The 23,105-nt window shown below is 38.4% G+C and overlaps 1 protein-coding gene across 1 annotated transcript in view; it reads right to left on the minus strand.

Annotated features, from left to right (window-relative positions):
* Positions 1-17,818: 17,818 nt before the first annotated feature.
* Positions 17,819-23,105, minus strand: part of GRID2 (glutamate ionotropic receptor delta type subunit 2) — a 1,321,579-nt gene continuing 1,316,292 nt past the window's right edge. Inside the window, exon 14 of the mRNA XM_081813135.1 lies at positions 17,819-21,793. Coding sequence (XP_081669261.1) covers positions 21,371-21,793 — 423 coding nt within the window. The 3' untranslated portion in view covers positions 17,819-21,370. The remainder of the gene's footprint in view (positions 21,794-23,105) is intronic.

Here is a 23,105-nt window from a genome sequence, read left to right on the forward strand (position 1 = left end):
CTATCTGTAATTAGCTTTTGTGCAAAGCAGAATTCTAAGATGGCCCTCAAAGTTCCCACATGCTGCTAGATGAGTTCTGTATAATCCTCTCCCCTTGAGTGTAGGCAGGACCTGTGAGCATGATGGAATATCACTCCTGTGATTAGGTTACTAATCAGTTAACTTTGAGTTAATCACAAGGCAGATGATCTGGTTGAGCCTGACCTCATCAGGCAAGCCCCTAAAAGGGACCGGGGCGGGGGGCGGGGGTGGCGTTCCAGAAGTCAGAGAGATTTGAAGCACAAGAGGGCTTATGAAAGTGGCCATGTGGAAAGGAGCTGTGAGCAGCCTTTGGGAGCTGTGAGGGGCCTCTGACCAAACAAACCTCAGGGGAAGAGTAGAGGGGATACAGACCTGTGTCTGCAAGGAATGGAGTTCTTTCAACACCAAATGGACTTGGAAGAGAATTCCTGGTGCCAGAAAGGGATGCAGCTCAGCCAACAGCTTTATTCCAGCCTTGTGGGACCCCGAGCAGAGAATGAACTTGGGTCCCTCCACATGTTCCCTCAACTCTTTCACCTGCCCGCTGGGTACATTATTGCCTCAAACTAAGCTCATAAAGGCAAAGCAATCTACACACAGTTTTCCCACGAACCACTTGCCATTAACATACTCGCTTTTAAGACTCAACTGACTGCGTCATACACATATTCCCATGTAGTCGTATTATTTTTAGATCTCAAGGCCAAAAATGTTTATAGAAATCAAGAAGAAGCCTTACTTACCTACCTAGTTATAAGAATGATAATAAAAACAAAAATAGGATGTTAGAGAAATACCATAGTTTGAATTAAAAAATTATATCAAGCACTAAACGTAAATTTGAAATGTTATATTATTATGGGTTTGTTGATACTTATTTAAATAAGTAGCAAGTTTAAGTTTAAATTGTAGGAACATGTCTTTTAGCAAAATGTACACTAGCCCCTTTTAGTTTTATTTTCTCCTGCCTTTTGTCATTTTCCACATAATTAAAACCTGTCATTAAAGTGAAAATTAAGTGAATTGCCTCCTATTGATAAGTATCACTACCATATACTAAGGTAATAGTGTCTTATGAAAAGAAAAAAGTTATTTTCAGGAGACTGTTCAAAATAACTAGGATTAAATATATCATAACTATTTGTGATTCTGTTCATTGTTTTCTTACATGTTTCTATCTCTATGGTAAAAATACCTTCTATGGAAAACGTTACTGATATTTTCAACTCAAAACGGAACTTGGTTATCAGTTCCAATCTACTAGTCCATCAGTATTTGTTTTCTAAAGTAAGTAAGAAAGTGAAAATAATTAAGAACTGTAGGGTTATGCTTAAAGATGACGAACCGGGGAATGTGACAACTATGAGTTCTTCTCATCTTCCTCTACTGAGTCTTCCATTCGTGACAAATATCCTAGTTGAACAACAGATGCCAGGAATCATGAGGAAAGGGGGGGATGGGGTGAAAAAGAAAAGAAGCTGGCCAGGCAAAATTTAAGTCCTGAGGGCATGTGGCCATGTTACTTAATTTGAGCGGCATTATGCAAAACAAAACAAAAATTATCTGCGAGTTGGCAAAGCCTGCTTGAAAGTGCAAAGCGAGGAAGAAACCAAGTTAGTGTGCAGCCGATTTAAGACATGCTCGCTGAGGGGCTTTGAAGAAAGCAAGCTGCACGACCCCCATCCCCAAGCATAAATAAACTCCAAACAGACTCATTTGCCATGAAGGATGAAATGTGGAGGTGCCGCGGCGCCTGGGTCTCTGCCTCTCCATGGCTCCTTTCCCCAAGTCATTCTGGTGGGTTTTTGTGTCCCAAAGTTGTCCCTATGCAAACAACAGGTTGAATATTGTAGGTGTGGGTTATTAAAGTGTCCCTGGGACAATGGCAGTCTGTGTCCCATTTGTAACGCTTGGATTAATCTTTGGAAAGTGCACACAAAATGTGACATGATGTTGGCTTCCAACATTATTCAGTCTGCATAGCAGCAAATCCTGCCCTGTCTCCCTGGAAATAAAACTCCACAGACGTATCACTGCCATCTCAAAAGGAACCTATCATTTATGCTCAGAAGTAGAGACACCCTAATAGAATTTCTATTAGGGGTTTGATTTTATAGTTTGGAGAAGCATTTATGATGGAAACAAATTTCATTCTATCAACTTATTCACAGTCTCCAGGAAGAAAATCTGCAATCAGGTAAATCATATATATGCGTATACACACACACACACACACACACAGGCTATAGATGGGAAAAATAAGAAAGTCGTTATCTTTCAAAGAGAATTCCACATTAGATTAGATTGATAACCCACAACTGGTCCCTGACAACAGGCAGGATTCTCGACATCATCCCTCTTGTCACCTCATTTTCCCCTTTTGATTTTAAAAGCTCTAGAGGAGAGCGCCAAGATGTGAAAACTGGCTGAGGGAGGCACGCTGAGAAGACAACGTGCTCCTCTCATTTCCTTTCCTTTTCCCTCCATTCCAGGAGCTTCTGAAGCTTTGAGATTCAGCCTCACCTCATCATTCATCAGAAAATTCTTCTCAACTTGGGTGTCTTGTGCACAAAAAGACGAAGTGGCATTGTGGAATTCAGAAAGATGCTTTCTCAAATTATTTGGTTTTAAGTGCATCTCAATATTACAACTTTAGAAGACAGTTGGAACTAGGACTATTGAAATAGAGGGGAAAAAAGGCATGTTAAATTATAGACAACCATTAACGATAGGTGGAATTCCCATAAAACCAAGTTGGAAACCAACTCCACACACAGGAAGAATTGGAAGTTGCCTAACTGGGGATGGGGGTGTAGGGGGGAGTCAGGGCATCGTTCCAGAATAAGGGCTTTTAAAGCATGTTATAGATCAATGTCTTTATCTTCGTTATTAGAATCCAATTATTTCCAGTGTAATCTTTTTTGTCTCATAGAGAAATAAGCCATTATCAAAGCAGGTTAGGAATGGCTTCTTTCAAATTCTATGGTACAGATCCGTTCTACAGTAATTTTGTATGTGGGCCCATTAAAAGACCAAAGTAAGCAGAATGCTCAGTCTTTGGTCCAGAACGGTCACCCATTTTCCTCTTTTATTGCCGTTCGGGAAGTAAATTTAATAAATTTTAAGCTATAAACGTGTTTAAAATACCATTTTAATCTGTTTGGCATATTGGACTTGGACCTAGGGTTTTGTTTGGAAAAGAACATAGTTTCCATTGAAAAAGTAATTGCCGAGGACGGCATCTCCATTGCACGGACCCTGCTCCGCAAGTTACCTAGAAGAGGTGGGAAAGTCCTTGAACTCTGAAGTTCCATGCTTCCAAGGGCCTCCCTGGAGTGGTAGCTGTAGCAGTGGGCAGAGGAACAGGTGTCCCTCCAGCTGGGGCATCGTGACTATCATAAGTCCTTCTCTCGGCCCTTGCTCATGCAGCAAGATAATGCGAGTGATACTGAGACTACACCTTGGTCACAGGGGCCCTTGGTATATAGACTTTAAAAGGGCATGTTGCCCTTTCCTGATGTGTCTTTCTTTTTCACCTGTGATATGTCTACTTGGACATATTCTGATAGTTGCGTTGATTTCGATGTTGTTCTGACATTCACTTTATTCAGAATTCGAAGAAGGGTAGAAGGAGGTATGGTAGGGTTACCCAGAGTGATTTTTGGTCAGGGTGGGCCAAAGGTAAAAGGAGAAGAACATTGATAGCAATGTGGATGGGGAAGAAAACGGCCCAATTCATAATTTTGCATCAGCCAACTTTGTTTTCAGTTTTCATCTGTGGGGCATAAATCAGATGAAACCCAGACTCACAAGAAGGTGGTTTAATGAGATCCACAGAGGAAGAGAGAGGATAATTAGAGGCACCAGATTAACCTCATAACATCACTTTCAAGAGAAACAAGCATTTTCACCAATTGTTGAGAGAGTTTGAGAGAGGACTGGGATTAAAACTGAGTTTATTTTTGGGACACCTGGGTGGCTCAGTCGGTTAAGCGTCTGCCCTTGGCTCAGGTCATGATCTCAGGGTCCTGCTCAGCGGGGAGTCTGCTTTCTCTGCCACTCCCCCTGGCTGTGCTCTCTCTCTCTCAAATAAAATAAATCAAATCTTAAAAAACAAACAAACAAACAGACTGTGTTTACTTTTACTGAAAAAAGCCTTAAATTTTTTTTTTTTCCTGAAGATTTGGGCAGTGGGTTGGGGTTAGGAAGTGTCATAGGACTTTATATATAAATTATGGATATCTGAAAACAAGGTGGACAGAATATAATCATTTGTTATTTTTATTTCCTTGGACTAAGAAAAAACAATAACACAAAAATGCCACAACCTCTCAGTCTTTTAGAGAGTATAAGTTACCTGTATGCATAGGTTTTAGATACATCCTTGTAAAGAGAGTAAACATTGAAATAACCATAAGGACTTAAATGGTGGGCTTACTTACCACTAAAAAGAAGAATAAAGCACGTTTAATATTTCTTTTTTTAAAAGAGGGCTTGACTCTTCACAAAATGCTATTGCTTATAGGAGCCCCGGGAATGGAAGCTAAAATCTCGGCAAGTTATACCACAGCGCCACCATCTGGCTTTGTAAAAGAGAGCAGGGAGTCACAACGTAAGAGAGGAAGACGAAAGGTAAAGTTGTCTCTTCCCTAAAGAGAGATTGGAAAAAGGGAAACAAGGAACTCTCTCAGCCCTTGTATTTCTCTTAACCCTGTAGCGTTGCATTTGTCACTATTTCAGCTAACATAAAATGTCTATGGTATCAGAAACTGCCCCGGATCTCTTTTTCTGTCTCTATTTTAATTTGAAGAATGAACCCATTTTTAGTGGATAAAATCTTCAAAAAAGGAAATCTCTTTAATGTTAGCAGTCTTTCTTTTCATTTTTTTTTTTAATTTGGACAGAAGATAAAAAGTCTTTTTTTTAATATTAAAAACTGTAATTTTCATGTTAGTCTGTAGAGCTTCTATAAACAGGCTTACCTCACTGATTTTCACCTTGCCTTTGGGTATGACTGTTTCATAATGTTGCGGAAGCTTCTTTGCATTTTTGGTTTTTATTTATTTATTGCTTCTTTGCATTCTTAAAGCTCAGAGATATTTAGGATGAAACGTATTCTAATACATAATCAGAAGTACGATTTTGACCCTGAAGAGATGGTGAAATAATTTTATTGCATATTTAACAGTTTACTTTCTTTGGAAAAGTTTATACTTCTAAAATTTGAATGCTTTAATTTTTTTTTACTTTATATTGCAAAGTTTCACAAGATTGTACAAAATTGCTAAGTAATAGAGTGGCGAATGCATATATTTTCACTTGTACATTTCTTTCAATGAAGACCTTATAGAATTGGCTTGAAAGATAAAATGTTAGCTTTTACTGTATTTTGCCCTCTTGCAGCATCTATATTTGATTAATTCCTACATTTTATTAAGCGGTAGTGTGCAGAATGATAACATTATAACACTGTTTTGAACCTACTGTGAACAAGGAACTGTTCTAAGTGCTCTGCACTTCATGTTAAGGCATGAAATCTTTTCAGCAAAACTAAGGAGTGTCCTATTTTTATTTCTATTTCATGGATGAGGAAAATGAAACACAGAGACATTGAGCAACTTGCCTAGGGTAGCAGAGCTGACAAATGATGGATATGAAAGCTGTTCTTGATGATGACACCAAATCTATTTTCTCAGTATAAAGTACTCTAAAAATATTTAAAATGTCATGCTCTCTCATATTACTGTATTTTCTCTTTGTGCAAGAACCTAGTGTAAAAATACCGCATTTAAATCATTTTATGAAAAATATTTCAATTGTATTAATGGTTAAACAACATTTTTGGAAAGCTAACCTAAAAAGCAACCATTATGTATATCTCCCCCACCCCAAGAAATCATATACCATGTGCTCAAAATAAGTGACTTGTAAATGAACTTCTAGAAATGAATTTTTGTAAATTGAGGACTTTTTATTTTACCTTATTTTCTATTTTAGGTTCTAAATAATGACTTTAGATAATTATATTGAATTATTCATGCTCATTTTATTGTAGTATGTTCTAAAAAGTAGTTAAGAGAAACTGTTGGGGCGCCTGGGTGGCTCAGTCGGTTAAGCATCTGCCTTTGGCTCAGATCATGATCCAGGGTCCTGGGATTGAGCCCTGCGTCGGGCTCCCTGCTCAGCAGGAAGCCTGCTTCTCCCTCTCCCACTTCCCCTCCTTGTGTTCCCTCTCTCGCTGTCTCTGTGTCAAATAAATAAATAAAATCTTAAAAAAAAAAAGAGAGAGAAACTGTTGCTAATATTTTAGCTATATACAGAGAAACCTTCAGTTTTTTTCTATTTGTTAAAATGTTCAGAATTTTCTAAAGTTCTCTAGAGGTTCGGATACTTCTGAAACTCATACTCTATCAATTTCAGAGACTCTGTGGATATTTGAGTCTTATGTAACAATTGGCCTCCCAAACAACTCTTAAACTGATCTCATTGGAATTTTTTTTCAATTATAGTACAACATGTCCCATGTTATTCTAATGGAGATAGAAGAAAGTGGGGCCATGTAGGATATTTTACTATAATTTCAGTCACTGTTTTAGAAAGAAAAAATGTGACATAAAAAATATCGTAAAATGTACTGTTTTGGTGCTGAATTGGAAAATTGATTTTGACAATGTTGGAGGTCACTGGCTAAGTTCCTAAGTTCCTAAAAATCATTTCTATGGTTATTTACTGAAAATTTGAATTATAAAAAAACTTTTGGTCATCTATCTAGCATTTGTATTTGTTGACTTGGACTTTTGCCAGCATACTAGTTATCCATGGTTAAGCTCTTACTTTGGGATAGGATGAATATGAAGAAGAGGAAGATTGTGAGGGGAAGAAAAGTTATTTCTCTATTCTCCGAAGATGCAGATACAGAATAATAAAAAAGATGATTTGTTCTCCACCATGTGGGCAAGGAATGGTGCAAATCAGACTCGAGGGGTACGCCTGTTCCTACCTAGAGCCACCACACGAGGGCGTTGGTGCTGATCCCTTTTCAATAGGAGAACGATGAGAAAACAAGCTTTAGATTTCCCTTATGTATATGGTGCACTTTATATAAAGATAGTGAAATTGACTTAAATGAGGAAGTAAATATTTTCCTATATGAGTATTTTTTGACAGAATTAAGTTGTGATATACATATTTTTAATATCCAATAGGAAGCCACTAGATTAATTATCCTTGAAGGTACCTAGATTGTAAAATTTTGCTGCTCAGAACTTCCATTGGCCATTGAATAGCTTTCCATCTTCTTATGAGGCTTTTCTCTTCTTATCCTGAGACTTCAATTCTGAATGTTCTGGCTAAACCTAGCTTCTACCTTTCCAGTGTGTTGTTGAATATATCTACCTGGATATTTTACCTTCATTTCAAATATGTTATTGAGAGAGGGAGAGAGAGAGAGTGCTACCACAGGAGCAGGAGGGGAGGGGCAGAGGGAGAGGGAGAGAAAGAATCTTAAGCAGGCTCCATGATCCTGAGATCATGACCTGAGCCATAATCAAGAGTTGGAGGCTTAACTGACTGAGCCACCCAGGAGCCCCTCAAATGTGGTATTTTTAAATTTTTAAATTTAAAAAAATTTAAAAACCAAGTATCATCTTCCCCTCCACCTAAAAACTAATTTCCCTGAGTTTACTGTTTCTTCGAATATCCAACCTCAAATCTCTGTCATGATGTTTGAGTGTTCCTTCTCTTTCTGCAGCTAAGCCAGCATTAGTAAATATGTGGGTATATTTCTCATTTTAACTTGACCTCACCATAACGAACCTTGTTAATCTCATGATATTCAATCATTCCACAAGTAATAACTCAATAGCTTACCACCTTTTGAATCCTCCACTTGCTGCTGTACTCTCAACATTGACCTCAGTACCTGTACCTTCCTGTTGCATTTAACTGTGCTCAAGACTCTCCTGGCTTGGAAACAGACACCCTTCCTGGATTCCGTTCTGTCCTTTTTTTTCCCCTCTCTTTCATCACCACGTTCCTTGGAAGAGCAGTGTATAAGCCCTTCCACTTATTCTTCCACCAGCTACGGTTTGGCTTCCTTGTCTGCCATTTTTCCTCCACACTGTTCTTGACAAGATCTGGAAGACCTTCCTGCTGCTAATTGTAACGGGTACAGTTCCTTCTGGGAGCGCAGTTGACAACACTGACCTCTCTCTATCGAAATACTCTTCCCTTGACTTCTGAGACTACTCACTTCTCAAGTTTTCTTCCTCATTCTGTTTTAGCCAGAATACTCTTCTGTCCTGTGATCAAGTGTTGATCTTTCTCAGGGTTCTGTGTCTAGATCTCATTTCTGCTAAATAGACCTTTTATTCCTTGGATGATTTTATTGCCTCTCATGGTTTCACTTACACTAAAAACTTCAGAAAAGGTCCCAAACCCAGACCCAGACCCCATTCCCACCAAAGCTGCCCTAGAATCTTCCCACCCCCTACTTCCTCTGTGGCTACTACAGGTAGCTAGGACTTGATGCCACACAAGCTTCCTAACTCGTCTGCCTTTCTCAGATCTTGTCCTGTTCCCAAAGCTTTCTCCTAGGGCAGCTCGAATGATTCTTTAAAATAAGAATATGGGCAGGTCACTACTTCACTCTGTACTCTTCAGTGACTACCTAGTGATGCCTGGAACTTTATTCCTAAAAAATACAAACTCTTTAATGTGGTTTATGGAGGATTTTGAGGACTGCTTTTCACCTCTTCATTTTATTCTCTTGATATTCTCTGTTCCCTCTAAGTTCCGACTTGGTGTGACTTTTTTCAGTTCCTGGAACAAATCTTGCCCTCTGGCTTCAGGTCTTTGCATAGGCTGCTCATCCCTCTTTCTTTTGCCTGGCTGACTCTCAATTATACCTCAGGTCTAACTTGGAATCCCTGCTAGGGAGCTTTTCCTTTCCCTGCACTAGGTTGCAAATCACTTTGCATTTACATTACTGTAGCACTTATCACAATTTATTGTCATTGCCTGTTAAATTGTCTGCCTTCCCCAGTAGACTGTAAATACTATCATATTACTAATATTCACAGCTGTTCAAAGATGGAATAGACTATAAAAGAGACTACACTCAAACATTAGGTAGGTGGTTGGATTTGATTTTTATAGTTTTGTCATCTTATGTTCTTACTGCTCTTCATGGCCATATGTTGCCACCAAATTATTTGATTTTTCTCAAATGTGCTTTGTGCTTTCCTCCTCTGTGAGTTAGACCATATCTTGCCCTTGGCCTAAAAATGTTTTTTCCCTTATGCTGTATCTTTGGAAATTATACTCCTTGTTAAATCTAGTTCCTACGCCATCCTCTCCACAAAGACATTTTATCACCCTGGTGAAGAAAGTTCTTGCTTTTCTCTGAATTCTCAAAACACTATAGACTTTTTAAAGTACTTATTATGTATCATTTATAATCACTGTATTTTGGGGCGCCTGGGTGGCTCAGTCAGTAAGCGTCTGCCTTTGGCTCAGGTCATGATCCCAGGGTCCTGGGATCAAGCCCCTCATCGGGCTCCAGGCTCAGCGGGGAGCCTGCTTCTCCCTCTGCCTCTGCGGGTTGCTCCCTTGCTTGTGCTCGCTCTCTCTGTCAAATAAATAACTAAAAATCTTAAAAAAAATAAAATCAAATCACCGTATTTCCATAAAAGGATACCTGGAAGAGTACCGTCTCTCCCTTCAATTCCTATACTATGTTGTAGCACTTGTTTGCTTTGCCTTACATTGTAGTTATGCATATGCAGGACATCTCCTCCGTAATAGCTTTGAGATCTTGCACGTTCATGTTTCTATGTTCTGCATGCCTAGCATCTTGGCATGTGTGGAGATATATGTGTATATACCTGTATGATGGACTCTCAAAATGTAATTGTTGAATGCATCAACCAACTGGCTCTCACCTTATCTTCTATCTGTCTCCATAGGACCTTCTCTTTCAAGCCAAATAGCCTTATTCCTGGCCCCAAACTTGTCCATTATATTTTCCCATTTCCTCTTTGCGCATAGCTGTTATAGTGCACATTCATATTTCTCATTGTCAAAATCCTACCTCCTTGGCTCAAATATTGCTTTCTGTGAAGGCTGCCTTAGTACTTCCTGCCAGAAGGGATTCTTGGCTAAGGTGCTTCGTCATTGGTTAGTGGACCATAGAAATACCATGGGAAAAAAATGAAATCATGCAGTGACCTGACTTGAGAAGTGATGTAGCAAGATCACCTAGTAAGATGTTTGGAGGGATGTGTGCTGGAAGAGAGTGAAGCTTGTCATGTTTTCCCACAGAAGCTAACATGTGTTTAAACTTGTCTGATAGCAGTGAGGTTGGAAAAAAGGGGGTCAGGTAGGAGAGCGATATGTGAGGTAACTCAACAGGGCTTTGTTCTTCCAACGGATCCATTAGAGGGATGCTAAGAAAGCGGGGAAGAAGACGGAAAGATCACTGACATCGCTGGCAGAGATGAAGACCACAGCAGGACCAGCAGGTTTGCTGGTCTTCGAGCAGTGTCTGCAGCAGATGCTAATCCGGCGGAGTATCAGAATCTGTTTATGTTTTCTAAGCGACTATGATGCATGCATCATTTATATTCATCTTTTTGAATGTTTTATTCACCACTTGTAGTTTTTGTATCAAAAATATAGTCAGCTGGTGAGGACCAGCTGATCTTTATGGATCCCCATAGTGTTCAAAGCCTCTTGCAGCAATGAAGGGCTGTAAAAGGGCCTTTTACCTTCCATCTCTCTTTGATGTCAGGAGCAGCCTCTTGGGATGGAAAGAACATGAGTTTCTGAGGGAGAGACATGTGGGTTTGAATTCCGTTTTGGTCACTTACTATTTGGATGACCTTGGCCAAATGACTTAACTTTCTAGAGACAGGTTTTTTTTGTTTTTAAACTGTTCGATTAGTATCAGTAATAGCAAATTTACAGAGAGGTTATGAGAATCAAGTGAACCATGTAGGCAGTACCAAGCACTGTGCCTGGCATATGGTCAACATGCCCTCCCTCCCCATGGTTGTTACATTTAGAAGAACATAAATATTGGCTTGTAAAGGACAAGAATTAAAGCAGAAATTGGCAACTTACATCTTCAGATGAGACTGGATTAAAGTCCCTGCACTTGAAATAATTCTAGCTGAGGGTATATGCCATATATTTTATGAAGTGCAATTCAGAAACGTGTGACTCTGCAAACTACCTTGAAATTCTTATCTTGTGTAGATATTCAGTACAACATGTGTACACAATTTGGGTGCTATATCTTTTATAGGAAAAGAAAGATCAGTTCTGTGTATGTGTGTGGCTTATATTTTAAAAGTGAGATTCTGGGGCAAGAGTAAATTGCAAGTGATTGTATTCTCACACAATTTGAAAAGCAGGTTTTATCAAAGTTATTCTCAATTCATAAAGGCGCATGCTACTTATTTCTTTTGTATTTGATATATGACATTTTTCCCTTAGAATTGGGAAATCATCTTTGACCTTTTACAAGTGAACCATTATCATCACCTCAGTGTTGAGAGACAGTTAAAGCTGACAGACAACATCCAGAACAAAATCCAAGTAGCCTTTTTGATGGCCTGCTTGGTGAGATCTAACTTCTTAAACTCTCAGAGGATAAGATTGGTGATGATGAGTATTTCAGACCTACCTTTTGATTCTCATATAGTACTCTTAACTGTGTTAGTGGATGCTTTCTGAACTCTCGAGCAGACATAAACTCAGAACTAAAAGCACACAGCAATTACAGGAACCAAACACATTAGTTCCACAGGTTTTTTGGTTTGACTTATAGCCCCAAGTATACTGGCCTTCACATAGCAGGTGTTTGTAACAATTGGGCTAATTTTAATTTGTTCCTTTTATAAGACAAGTCTGTGTTGAAAACATTTTTTTTTTTTCGGCTTTCTATTCAGTATGTCTGCTCTGTGGTCATTTTAGTAAAGCCTACTGCAAGGGGACTCTGCTCTAGCTCATTTTCTCCTTTAAGGACATTGGAGATATTGGGTGTATTTCAAGCCCAGTTATGCGATCTGAATCACTATCACCATATCACAGGACAGTTTGGTCAATTCTGAGTATTCACTATGTGGGAAACGGGATAAACCTCACGTGAGAAAAAGGGATGAGGCTTGTTCTGCAGCATTTCAAAGAACCAGTAGGGGGCAACTTTCAACACAATACGGAGACCAGCTGTAAGGAAGAATAATCAAACGGACAATTAAAATTGTTGAATGTGCTAGTGGACTGCCTCAGAACACACTGGAGTTGAGGTTGTGGTCATCTGTCAGGACGTGCTATTCGGAGGTGAGGGAAATCAGAACTGGAAGTGAGATATATGAAGAGATCAAAACAGAGCTGGTCTGACTGAGGCCCAGTGAGCCTCACCTCCGCTGAGCAGCAGCCCCATAAACCCCGAGGAAAACCCTCTGGAATCTGGGGAGCACAGTTTAAAAATCATGGACTCTGGATAACCCCTACCCCCCATTCATTCCGAATCCCTCATGTAGACTCCTAATGATGGAAAATAAACAATTCTCAATTCTATGATTTCTTCTCCTTAACCCCAATTTAAGAAAAAAAAAAAAGAATAAAACAACATATTCTTCTGACTTTAGCACGTTTTGGTAAGATTATTTCTACTTTTCTACCATCTGAATTTGAAAAATCAGTCATATTTGGTTTCTTTTTCTCTTTTACAGTCTGCATTCAGTTAACCTTCAGGTTCTCTCTACTGTCCCTTCAAAACGCATCTACCATCTGTATCTTTTTTTCCTTTTTGGGCTATCGCAGAAGTTCAGATCATGCCTGAATTATTGCACAAGGCTTTCAGTTGGCCTCTTTTCCACTGCATTCTATGAGTTACTACCAGCTGGATCTTTTTAAACCACCCCTTTAAGAGCATGTTTCTCCTTTGGTAAAAATCTTCAGTGGCTCCCTCTTGCCCACGCTGGAGGTCTCCATACATCTCATGCTTGTGAGCCTCTGTGAACGGTAGCCAGGCTTCAGTCTCTCTCTGATGGTTCGAGGGCTGAAATTCAAACGGAGGGATGGCCAGCGACTGGCACTCGACGCCACTCTCCCGTAACACTCAAAATGGTGGCAAATATTTAGGCCCAAGGGAGGGTGGGAAAGGGGCAGCACTTCGGATCCCAAGTTTGATTTACATCTGGCTTTATACTCAATCTACTGGATCCAGTAACAGGCATTCCACTTTGTTCAAACCACTCTGATGGTTTCTGGGCTCTTATAGCATCCTATAAAGCCTTATAAGTTGGGCCTTGTGTTACCTTCCTGAGCTCTCTCTCTCACCCCTCATTGTGGTCCGGCCACATGGATCTTCTTCCTGTTCTTCAAACGTGCCCAGCACACTCCCACCTCAGAGGCCTGGTACTAGCTGTTTTCAAAGTCTGGAATGTTCTCTCCTCAGATAGTGACAGGGCTAACTCCCTCCCTCTTTTGAAGACTTCAGTCAAATGTCAACTGATCAGTGAGGCCACTTATGGGCACCTTATTTAAAATAGGAAATGCCTACTCTTACTCCAGGCTTCCCACTCCTTTTTGTTTTTCTCTATAGCACTTATCAGCTAATCGATTATATACCTCACTTATTTATCCCATTTACTGTCTGTCTCCTCCAACTGATTGTAAACTCCGGGAGGGCAGGGAGTCTTGTTTACTGTGTGTCCCCAGCATCTAGAATAGTGTTTTGCACATAGCAAGAGCTCAGTGAACATCTGTTGACTACATGAATGAAGGAATGAATGGATGAACAGTGTATAGTGCAATCTCTTGAGCCCAGCCTACAGGCTTTCCACAGTCTCACCTGAGCTTTATTATCTGCTACTTCCTGACATGAAACCCATATTCCAGACATCGTGGGCTATTGATCCTCCGAACACTCTTTCCCATCTTTGTGCCTTCCTTGCACTTGGAAGCCCTTTTTCATTCCCCTGACCTTTCCGTAGTCTCTGTGATTAGGCTAAATTTCCTCTTATTCTGGGAAACCATCCCATGCTAGGCTGCCTTCTTCTTCTCTTCTCATAGAATATTTTCTCTATCAACTACCTTGATAATGGAATACATTCTGCATCATGATATAATTTATATTCTTGCCTTCTGATGTTATTTAAACTATGACTTTGTATTTAACTTTTCAAAAGTTTCTATTTTGTTTCTCCAACTTCAGGAGCTTTCTGAAGAAAGGCCAGGTGTAAATGACTAGAAATGCTCATGGACAGAATTCCAGACCAGGTGCTCACCTCACCACCCTGAGACATGGTAGGGTCAATACCTCAGCACCCTTGGACCCCTATTGGCTCAGGAGTGTGCCTTGGCATACCAGTTAGGAAATCTCTGTCCTACGGTGCCTTGCTCATAGTAGGTGCTCGAAAACTGTTAGTCAATGGACTGATTGATCTTGTGTGATTGTTTTATTCTTAATAATCGCTCTTCAGTGCTACTAAGGTTTATGTATATGTACTAATACTGGTTGTTGTTTTTTTAAAAAAAGAGACACATAATCATGATTGTGGAGTAAGAATTAAAAATGTCATTTAATAAAGATGAAAAAGAATTAATTAAAATATATTAATTGTTGGCGATTGAACTATTTTATAGGACTTACCATGTTAATTGGACACGCCAAAAAATGGAGGTTACACACGAGGAGTGATTTTATATACTTGTTGCTCGGTTTATGAACAGTTTTACCATGATATTTCCAGGGGGAAATCTGAGTGAGTGAACAATAAATTTTAAATGCTTAGTCATGCAGAAGTGAGGCTGGAAGTCCCCATTACATGTATCTCTTGCTACACTGCTTAGTTATTTTTTATTTTTATTTTTAATATGTTCATTTGTAAGTAAGTACAGTAAGAAGTACTGTACTCATTAAAAAAGATCCTATGTGAATGAGAGTTCTGCATTTGGTATCTAATGTCAATTATGTCAATTAGATATATGACATGGCTATGACCCATGTAGCAACTAATGTCCAGAGCTCTCCTTAACATTGCTTATGGAAGTACTTGAACATATTAGGCATTCAATAACTCTTTCTAGAATAATAAGGTCAAATTAAATGAGCTGGATATGTGATGCCTCTATTTTCAACTTAATTTTAGTGTGTGTGTGTGTGTTTTTTTAAACATATCTTATAGCTACCTTTTATAAACAGGTATTAATAGAGGCCTAGCATTAATTTGAAAGTCAACTTTAATGTAATTTTGGAGAGGAATTAAACATTACATCATAAGTGTCAAGTAGATAGAGGTGCCCCTTGCTCTAGGAAGTGGCTGATCCTGAGAAGTCTTATATCGCTTAAACTTTTGCAAATTGAATCTTATTTATTACACATTAGAGGAACTAATTCTCAAAGGCCCCCATCATGAATCTTTTGTGTAGTGAATAAACAAGTTGTTTTTTGTTTTTTAATAGTGAGGTCCGATTTTTAAGAATGAAAAATAGCCACAGGTGTCTGCTACTTAATTCCTAAAAATTTTCAGTAGCACCAATTTAAAAATCAGACACAACATTTTTAAAAACCAAAGTGTGCCGCTTACTCACATTTCAAATCTTTGGGCAGGCGAAGTATTCATTAAAAGCACTGTTTCTCATCCCTGTCTAGCTCTGATGTTGTATCATTTTTTGATTTTGTGATATGTTTCTCCTTCTAAAACAGCTGTTATGAAAACTTCATTAGTTTTTAATTAAGGAGAATTAATGTCATCCTGAAAGCGGTGTGAATTTTCCATTTCATCACAGGTCGTTTGAGACTTTTGAAACATTCTGCCAGCTCCGAGGTGGGAACCAATAGGCTTCCCCAAAGGGAAACCAGGCCTCCATTCCTTCCAAAGGCCAGGCAGCCAGGCCTACACATGACACAGGTAATGACGTGTCTAAAGCACACAACCAGTTTTTTTCTCCCTCCACTGCGAGGAAACTCTAGGAAATGTGCAAAATTAGTCAAGAGGTGACACTTGGTCCTATCTTTTTTTTTTTTTTAAAGATTTTATTTATTTATTTGAGAGAGAGAGAATGAGAGACAGAGAGCACGAGAGGGAAGAGGGTCAGAGGGAGAAGCAGACCCCCCGCTGAGCAGGGAGCCCGACGCGGGGCTTGATCCAGGGACTCCAGGATCATGACCTGAGCCGAAGGCAGTCGCTTAACCAACTGAGCCCCCCAGGCACCCTACACTTGGTCCTATCTTGTGTGTAATAACAAGTCCAGGAAAGCTTTTAGATAATGAAAATGTATTACTGAAATTTGAACGATTTTTGCTTTGTTACTAAGATTACATGGGAATAAAACTAATGAGAATGATTGAAACAAGGGAAATTTGGGAAATTCAGGTAGAAAACGAGCGACTTCTCCTTTAGTCTGTTTCTATCCCCATGGGAGGGTGAATCCTTATGTGGTGTAATTGTTCTGTGCCTTTGTGGAGCTCTACTCATGGAGCAAAACCAGGATGTTTCTACTCTTCTGGAAGTTGTGTGGGTTGGAGGCTGTTGTCCTGATTTGGCAACCTGTAAAACCCTGCTATCTATTCCTCAGGCTCATAGGTCACACTATATCCTGTGTCTTAGATGACAGGAAAGGTGGCTCGGGATCTTAGTTGCAGTATAAATAAAAGTTGATAAAAGTTGAAAAGTAGCCTGAAAAGGATTCACTGTGTAATCCCTGTGAAGCAAATTTAAACACTGAGGAGCTCTGTCACAAGTGATTAGACCTGCAGGGACAGAAAATGAGTTACTGTGGTCTGTATCATCCTGACATGGACATCTGAGGGTAGGAGTCAGTCTCTGATTGGTATGCAGCTATTGATAAGGAGGAGGGGTTAGTTAATAGTTTGCCTGTAGCTTATGGGAATTTTCACATTTCTGAAAAGTTGGCCTCATGGTCTGGCATCTTGGGAAATCTCCAAGTCTTCTTTGTGGAGGTGATCTGAATCTAAGCAGATAGATTCTATTAGCCCATGAGAACTGCCAGGATGGCTTACCCCCATGAGTTGGAATGGCCAAGGCCAAAGAGGACTGCACTGGCTTGGAGAGACTCATTCCGCTTCCTCAGAAAGTCTGTAAGGTGGTCTCTGTATCTTGCATATTGATGTGGGACAAGGAAAGAACTGGGCATTAGAACACATCCAGACCCACTTTTAAGCATATATATTCATCTGTGCCATGTGTAATTGCTTAGCACGGTGGCTTTCACAAAATAGGTTTTGAGCGAACACTAATAGAATAAAATAATAAATAAATAAACAAATAATAGAATTAAGTCTATCAAATATAACAAACTTTATTTCCTGATTTTTCAATGCTAGATAAGTCGTTTCCGCCCAAGGGAGCTCATGTGCTACTTCATGAGAGGGTATTTACTACAATTTGTTGAAATGATAACTATGGCCATACTTGTTAGCCTTTTATTAGTATCTGATCACAAAGATTGGAAATAGGATTTGTTTTTAGAAATAAAACATTCTAGAAGGAAGTCAATTTTTAGTGAGACCATTATATTTTGTCAGTTATCATGAGATGTATATATATATAAGCATAAAACCTGCGTTTACCAGTACAGAAGTTCTTAGCTCTGCCTCACTTACTATACTCAATAGTCCCGAATGTGTTTCTCACACTCCAAATTTCTGATTATAAAATACTAATAATTTGTTATCCAATCGTGTGGCTTGGGAGGCATTGTGGATCTTCTCATATTTTTTTTTCTTTTTAATGGATGAAGCAAAGTACCGTTCAGCAAAGTCTATTTTTTGAAGTATTTATTCAGTTGACAACCAATCCCAAATTAAAAGAGATGAAAAATAACATAATTATGAAAACCACAAATTGCCTGTGTGTCGCTTGATATGTATGAGGGAAGAAAGGAGGTCTTATAATCTTCTAATGTATGGCTGAGCCAAAACCTGTGCATAAGTTCTGACGTGGTTGGTTGAAAGTGACAACCAGTTCTCTTAATGATTCACTGAAGGAAAAATGTCAACATCTGAGTAGAATAAAATTACATGGATATAAGGTATTTGTCTGGTTTCAAAATAGCAAGTTTGGTGTAAGTGGTGTGAATCAGGCGGACAGTGGGCTAAAGGAAGTAGCACTAGAGAGAAGCTGGATCTGGCCTGAGGTCTGCCTCATGCTCTGACCTTGGGGAAGTAGCCTGAGGTGTTCACTTTCCCATCTGTGAAAGGAGCGGTTGATTCAGGTGCTCTAGTTGGCCGCAGACAGGAGGGAAGGTTCCTAGAGATTTGCAGCCTAGGCTTGGGGAGAGGACCGGGTGGAGGCATTGTCCCTGAGCCGTCCCTGCATTTAAACCCATGAGGACCTGTGGATATGACTGAAGCATGGCAGCGTTAAATAATAATAATTAAAAAGGACCCAGTTTTAAGTGTTAGATTGTCAAACATCTGGGAAATCACAGCTTCTTAGCATCTTATGTTCCCTTATTTGCAAAACCAGAGAGTCTAGATCTGTATAGTTCATCATAGTTCCAACATTTAAAAAAAAATCACTTTTAATAGAATTTTAGAGCAGCAAAGGTTTTAATCTAATTAAATATGTTTTCAGATATATATTCACTGAGTGAGTTAAATGCTAGACAAAAATATTGTTGTTCAAATGAGGAAAGTAACACTGTATTAGAAATAATCTTGAAGTCAATTAATTTTCAAATTAATAGATTCAACATGATGAGTATTTCCCTAACAGCAAAACAATCATTAATACATAAATTCTAAGTTTAATTACCCTTCATTTCTTTTTTCTTTTCTTTTCTTTCTTTCTTTCTTTCTCTTTCTTTCTTTCTTTCTTTCTTTTTCTTTCTTTCTTTCTTTCTTTTTCTTTCTCTCCTCCTTTCTTTGATGTAACAAACCATCATCCTGCTATTCTTATAATGGTTGCATTGTTTACATGAATCAGGATAACTCTCTCCCAAAAAAGTACTCACAGAGACATCACAAATATAGATATATGTGAAGAAAAACAAATATATGGTTGGTTCCAATTGTTTCAAATAGCAGAAAGGCAGTCTTTCATTGGTTTAAGACACACACACAGTATTGTTTTTAGAGAGCCACTCCTTTCGGCATAGTTCTGCTAGTAAAACTTCATGTGTTTTATGCTTTAATTAACTCAAGATAATTTTTTAGAAAAATTCAGTTTGTTCTGTGAGAGAGTAAGCATTGTCAAATTTTATAGTTAAGACTTCAATGGTATGAGAGCAAGTTTAGAAAACATTTTTATTAGACAAATTATTTAGACAAATTATACACAGAAAGCTCTGCCACTCATAACTGAGGCCTCCAAAAAGTGTTTTGTGTATTCGTATAATAGGCAATACATCAAAATAGGCCTATTTTAAGTATTGTACATGGTTAACAGTTTGTTGATAGCTAAAATCACTGCAACATCTGGTATGTCCCTATATAGCTTGTTGTAAAGAATTTTTTTTTGTTTTGTTTTAAAATCAGTGTTGTGAATGAGATCATGAATGTTACAAGGGAAAACAAGTCGTGCATGCACTTAGGTACTTGTTACCCTGGAAACAAAATGGTTTTTGCATGATAAGAAAATTTTCTGCCTTACACAGTAGACAATATTTGAAGATTTAGTACAAAAACAGTGACAGTACAAGATGCTCCCCAGAACAGAATTAGCATCAAAATATAATATACCTTAAGAATATACCTTTTAATTTCTCCTAAAGCAAATCACATAGGTTGATTCCTATATCAATCCTAGCTACGGAATGAATTAGATTAAAATAAGTGTATGGCTGCGTAAAAACACAGGATAAGTTCTTGCTTCCTACTTACCACGTTTTGATTTAAGGATTACAAACAAAGTTCATTCTCTATTTCTAACAGGTAAGAATGCTACTTTAAAAGGATCGTGCACAAAGAGGCACTGTTTTTGCTGTCATCCTCCTATACACTTGGCACTAATGTAAAAAATACATAACTCCTCCAAATAGAACTGAATAAAAAGGCGGGGGGGCGGGGTTAAGTCGAGAGCCCAGTATGGTCATTATATTTTCTTCTTTAGGATAATGTAGGACAGTAATTAAGGCCACATCAATATTTCATAAGGGCTCCCACCTCTCCCCAACTACAGCTGTATCGACTGGCTTTCTGCTTTGGAAGAGAATTTATTAACCTTCAATGATCTACGTTTCAACTCTTCTAGAGCTCTATGTGCTGCTGTGGACGTGGTCTGGCTAATAGCATTTTCCATTTAGATATTCATTAAAAGTAAAATTATCAAGGTTAGCTTTATACACTGCTGAGTAACAAATGCAAAACCTACTCAAAGGAGTTACATCTAGGAACAAATACTAAATCGCCCTGGATGTTTTAATAACAAAAGTATAAAATATTCTCTGTTGGCAAACAATACGAGTCAGAAGAACATTAAAGCAACCTGCCTTTTCTAACTGAAAAGACCCCCTGCACTATACATAGTTCCTGTATACAATGCTTTTTTTTTTTAAACTAAAGCTTTATTAAATGAATTGCAATAGCAATGGCCGCCCTTTAATATATATACACATTATATAGGTGCATATATATGTATATATAGATGAGATACTAATTTATTTAACACAATAGAGGCTTCTGCCATATGATAAAGTTTACTGTACATAAGAAAAAACTTTTAATACTGTACAATCACATAAAGGTCATATGCACTGTTGCAGTGCGAGAGTAGTTTTAACTGTAGTCTTGACTGGCATATTAATGGCTTTTTTGTAATCCTACAAAATTGCATTCTCATATTATGTGGCCTGAATGGTCTTTAAATTATTTTATAAACACTGCAGGGGTTGCCTTTGGTCCACAGTTAAAGGACACTCAACAGCAGTGGAGCGTTGTATGGATGCAGCAGAAGAATGTAAAAAGACTGAAGTTATTGCAATTATATTTTTAAAAATAGAGAAATGTTACGTAAGAGGCCTTTATGTAAAATTAATCCTGCATATACTTTTAGTATACTCAGTGCACATTTCCTATACTTGAAGTACAGTATATGAAAAGCGGACTAATAGGATCCTAGTATACTATATTCTGGGGGAACAAGTTGAGTAATGAAAAAAAGTGGAGGGAAATGTACAGAAAGAGAGGGAAAAAGAGAAAGAAATAGAAGAGAGAGAAGAGGGAGAAAGTGGAGAGAAAGAACTATAATTGTTACTAATAATCCTGATTTTTTTTTTTTTTAAGTGTTACATCCATGTTAGTCCCACAATTTTAGAGTTGCTCCTTGCAGAGGGAGTCCTACAAAAGAAACAGTGAAGAGATTTTGTTGGATGCTCATATGGAGGTGCCTCGGTCTGGATCATTACCCAGATTGAGCCCCAGGGTAGGAGTTGGTTGATAAGGAATAGATGACATTGTTTTTATAGGACTCCTGAAAAAGCCCCCATTAGGTGCCCTGTGCCTAAATGGGCCAGTTCGGTGCTCAGGCACGTTGCCAAAAGCGAAACCAGAGGCAGCTTTAGCTGACAGTGTGCGGCTAAGAGTCTGGATCTGCTCTGGGATAAAGGTTGTTGTGGTGATATGAGTGTTCCTGAAATCACTGATTTGCTCCAGGGCTTGTCGTGTTGGCAAAGTGTCAATGTCCAGAGGGGTCAAGTCAATTGACGAGGTGGAAAACTGTTTATGGGGGCTGTCGTCATCTGTGCACAAGCTATTTACACGTCTATGGAGGTGCTCCAGGTCAATTTCCTTGTCATCCTGGAGATGAAGAAAAAGAAGATAAGGTTCTCATCAGTACTAGCTTCCATGGTTAAAAAAAAAAAAAAAAAAAAAAAGTAGTTCAGCAAACATGATATGTGATTAACTGAACTTTGGGGTTTATTCATTTAACAAATACCTATTGAGCACCTAATATGAGCCAGGCATTGCTCTAGGTTCTGGGGGTACAAATATGACTCTGAGATAAGGTTATCTATAATAAATAATTTTCTTGCACTAAAAGTTCTATATATGTCACATGCAACTACAAAAGTAGGGGAGCAGTAGATAGGTGATTGCCTTCTATGAGATCAGAGACAGACCCAGGCAAATCTGTACAAATAAAAAATACGGTTTTAACTACTCAGTCCCCCTCCACACCTCTTCTTTCCACGTGCTTTCTCCTTTTTCAGAGTGTCTCCTTCCAAGTTGGATTTCTGTTCTTTTCTCCTATTCCCTCCTAACCTTAACTTTCCATTCTTGGAGATAAGTGATACGATATGCTAGTTCACACTAAAGTGTTAGTGACTGTTAAAGTGTTATTTCTCTTCAGGCCAGAGAGATGTGAGATTATTCAGAAAGAGCAACATTCAACACAAAAGAATCCATTTCTAATTGAGGGATGTCATACACTCAAGCTATTTAGAACCTGAATGAGGCAATATTGTGAGGTCAGCAAGACCTTTAGAGACCCCTTCAAGTCATGACCTGCGAAGGACAACTTTGGTCTAGGGCCAGGTTTATGCTAAATGGCCTCTAAATCAAAGATGCTTTGAGCTATGCTAATGGAGTCTTAGTAAGAAGGTACTTAATAAAGGAAAAGGAAGGAAAATCTCAGATTTCTGGTGCTGAAACCAATTCATAAATCTTCAAGGATTTTCACTTAAAGTGAGCATGAAAGCCCAACGTTTGAAAAATAAAACTGGCAAGAAAAAAAAATTGTCTCCTATCAGTCATATTTATAGCCAAGTTCAATAAATTAAATTCATGAGGATTTAAAAATACCTATTAATCATAAGAAGAGAAAATATTTGTTCATAGATCTGGATTAGCTGTCATGAGTTAGAATGGAGTATGTATTTTTTTCATTGTGCTATTGTAGTGCTCCTCAGTGAAAAATATTTTGATGTGCATCACTGTTTTTCCTTCTCCTTTTTCATTTCAAAATCCAATAAAAAATATCCATTAATACAATATTATCACTGAGACTTTAGAGGGTTGAGAGATGTAATTTTATGGTTCCCACAGCAACTATAATGTAGTCATCCATCAACAGATATAATAATGCAAAAATTTAATATCATATATAGTA

Source organism: Leptonychotes weddellii, chromosome 2 (genome assembly GCF_054177405.1).
Source record: "Leptonychotes weddellii isolate Sample4059 chromosome 2, ASM5417740v2, whole genome shotgun sequence".
Classification (NCBI taxonomy): Eukaryota; Metazoa; Chordata; class Mammalia; order Carnivora; family Phocidae; genus Leptonychotes; species Leptonychotes weddellii.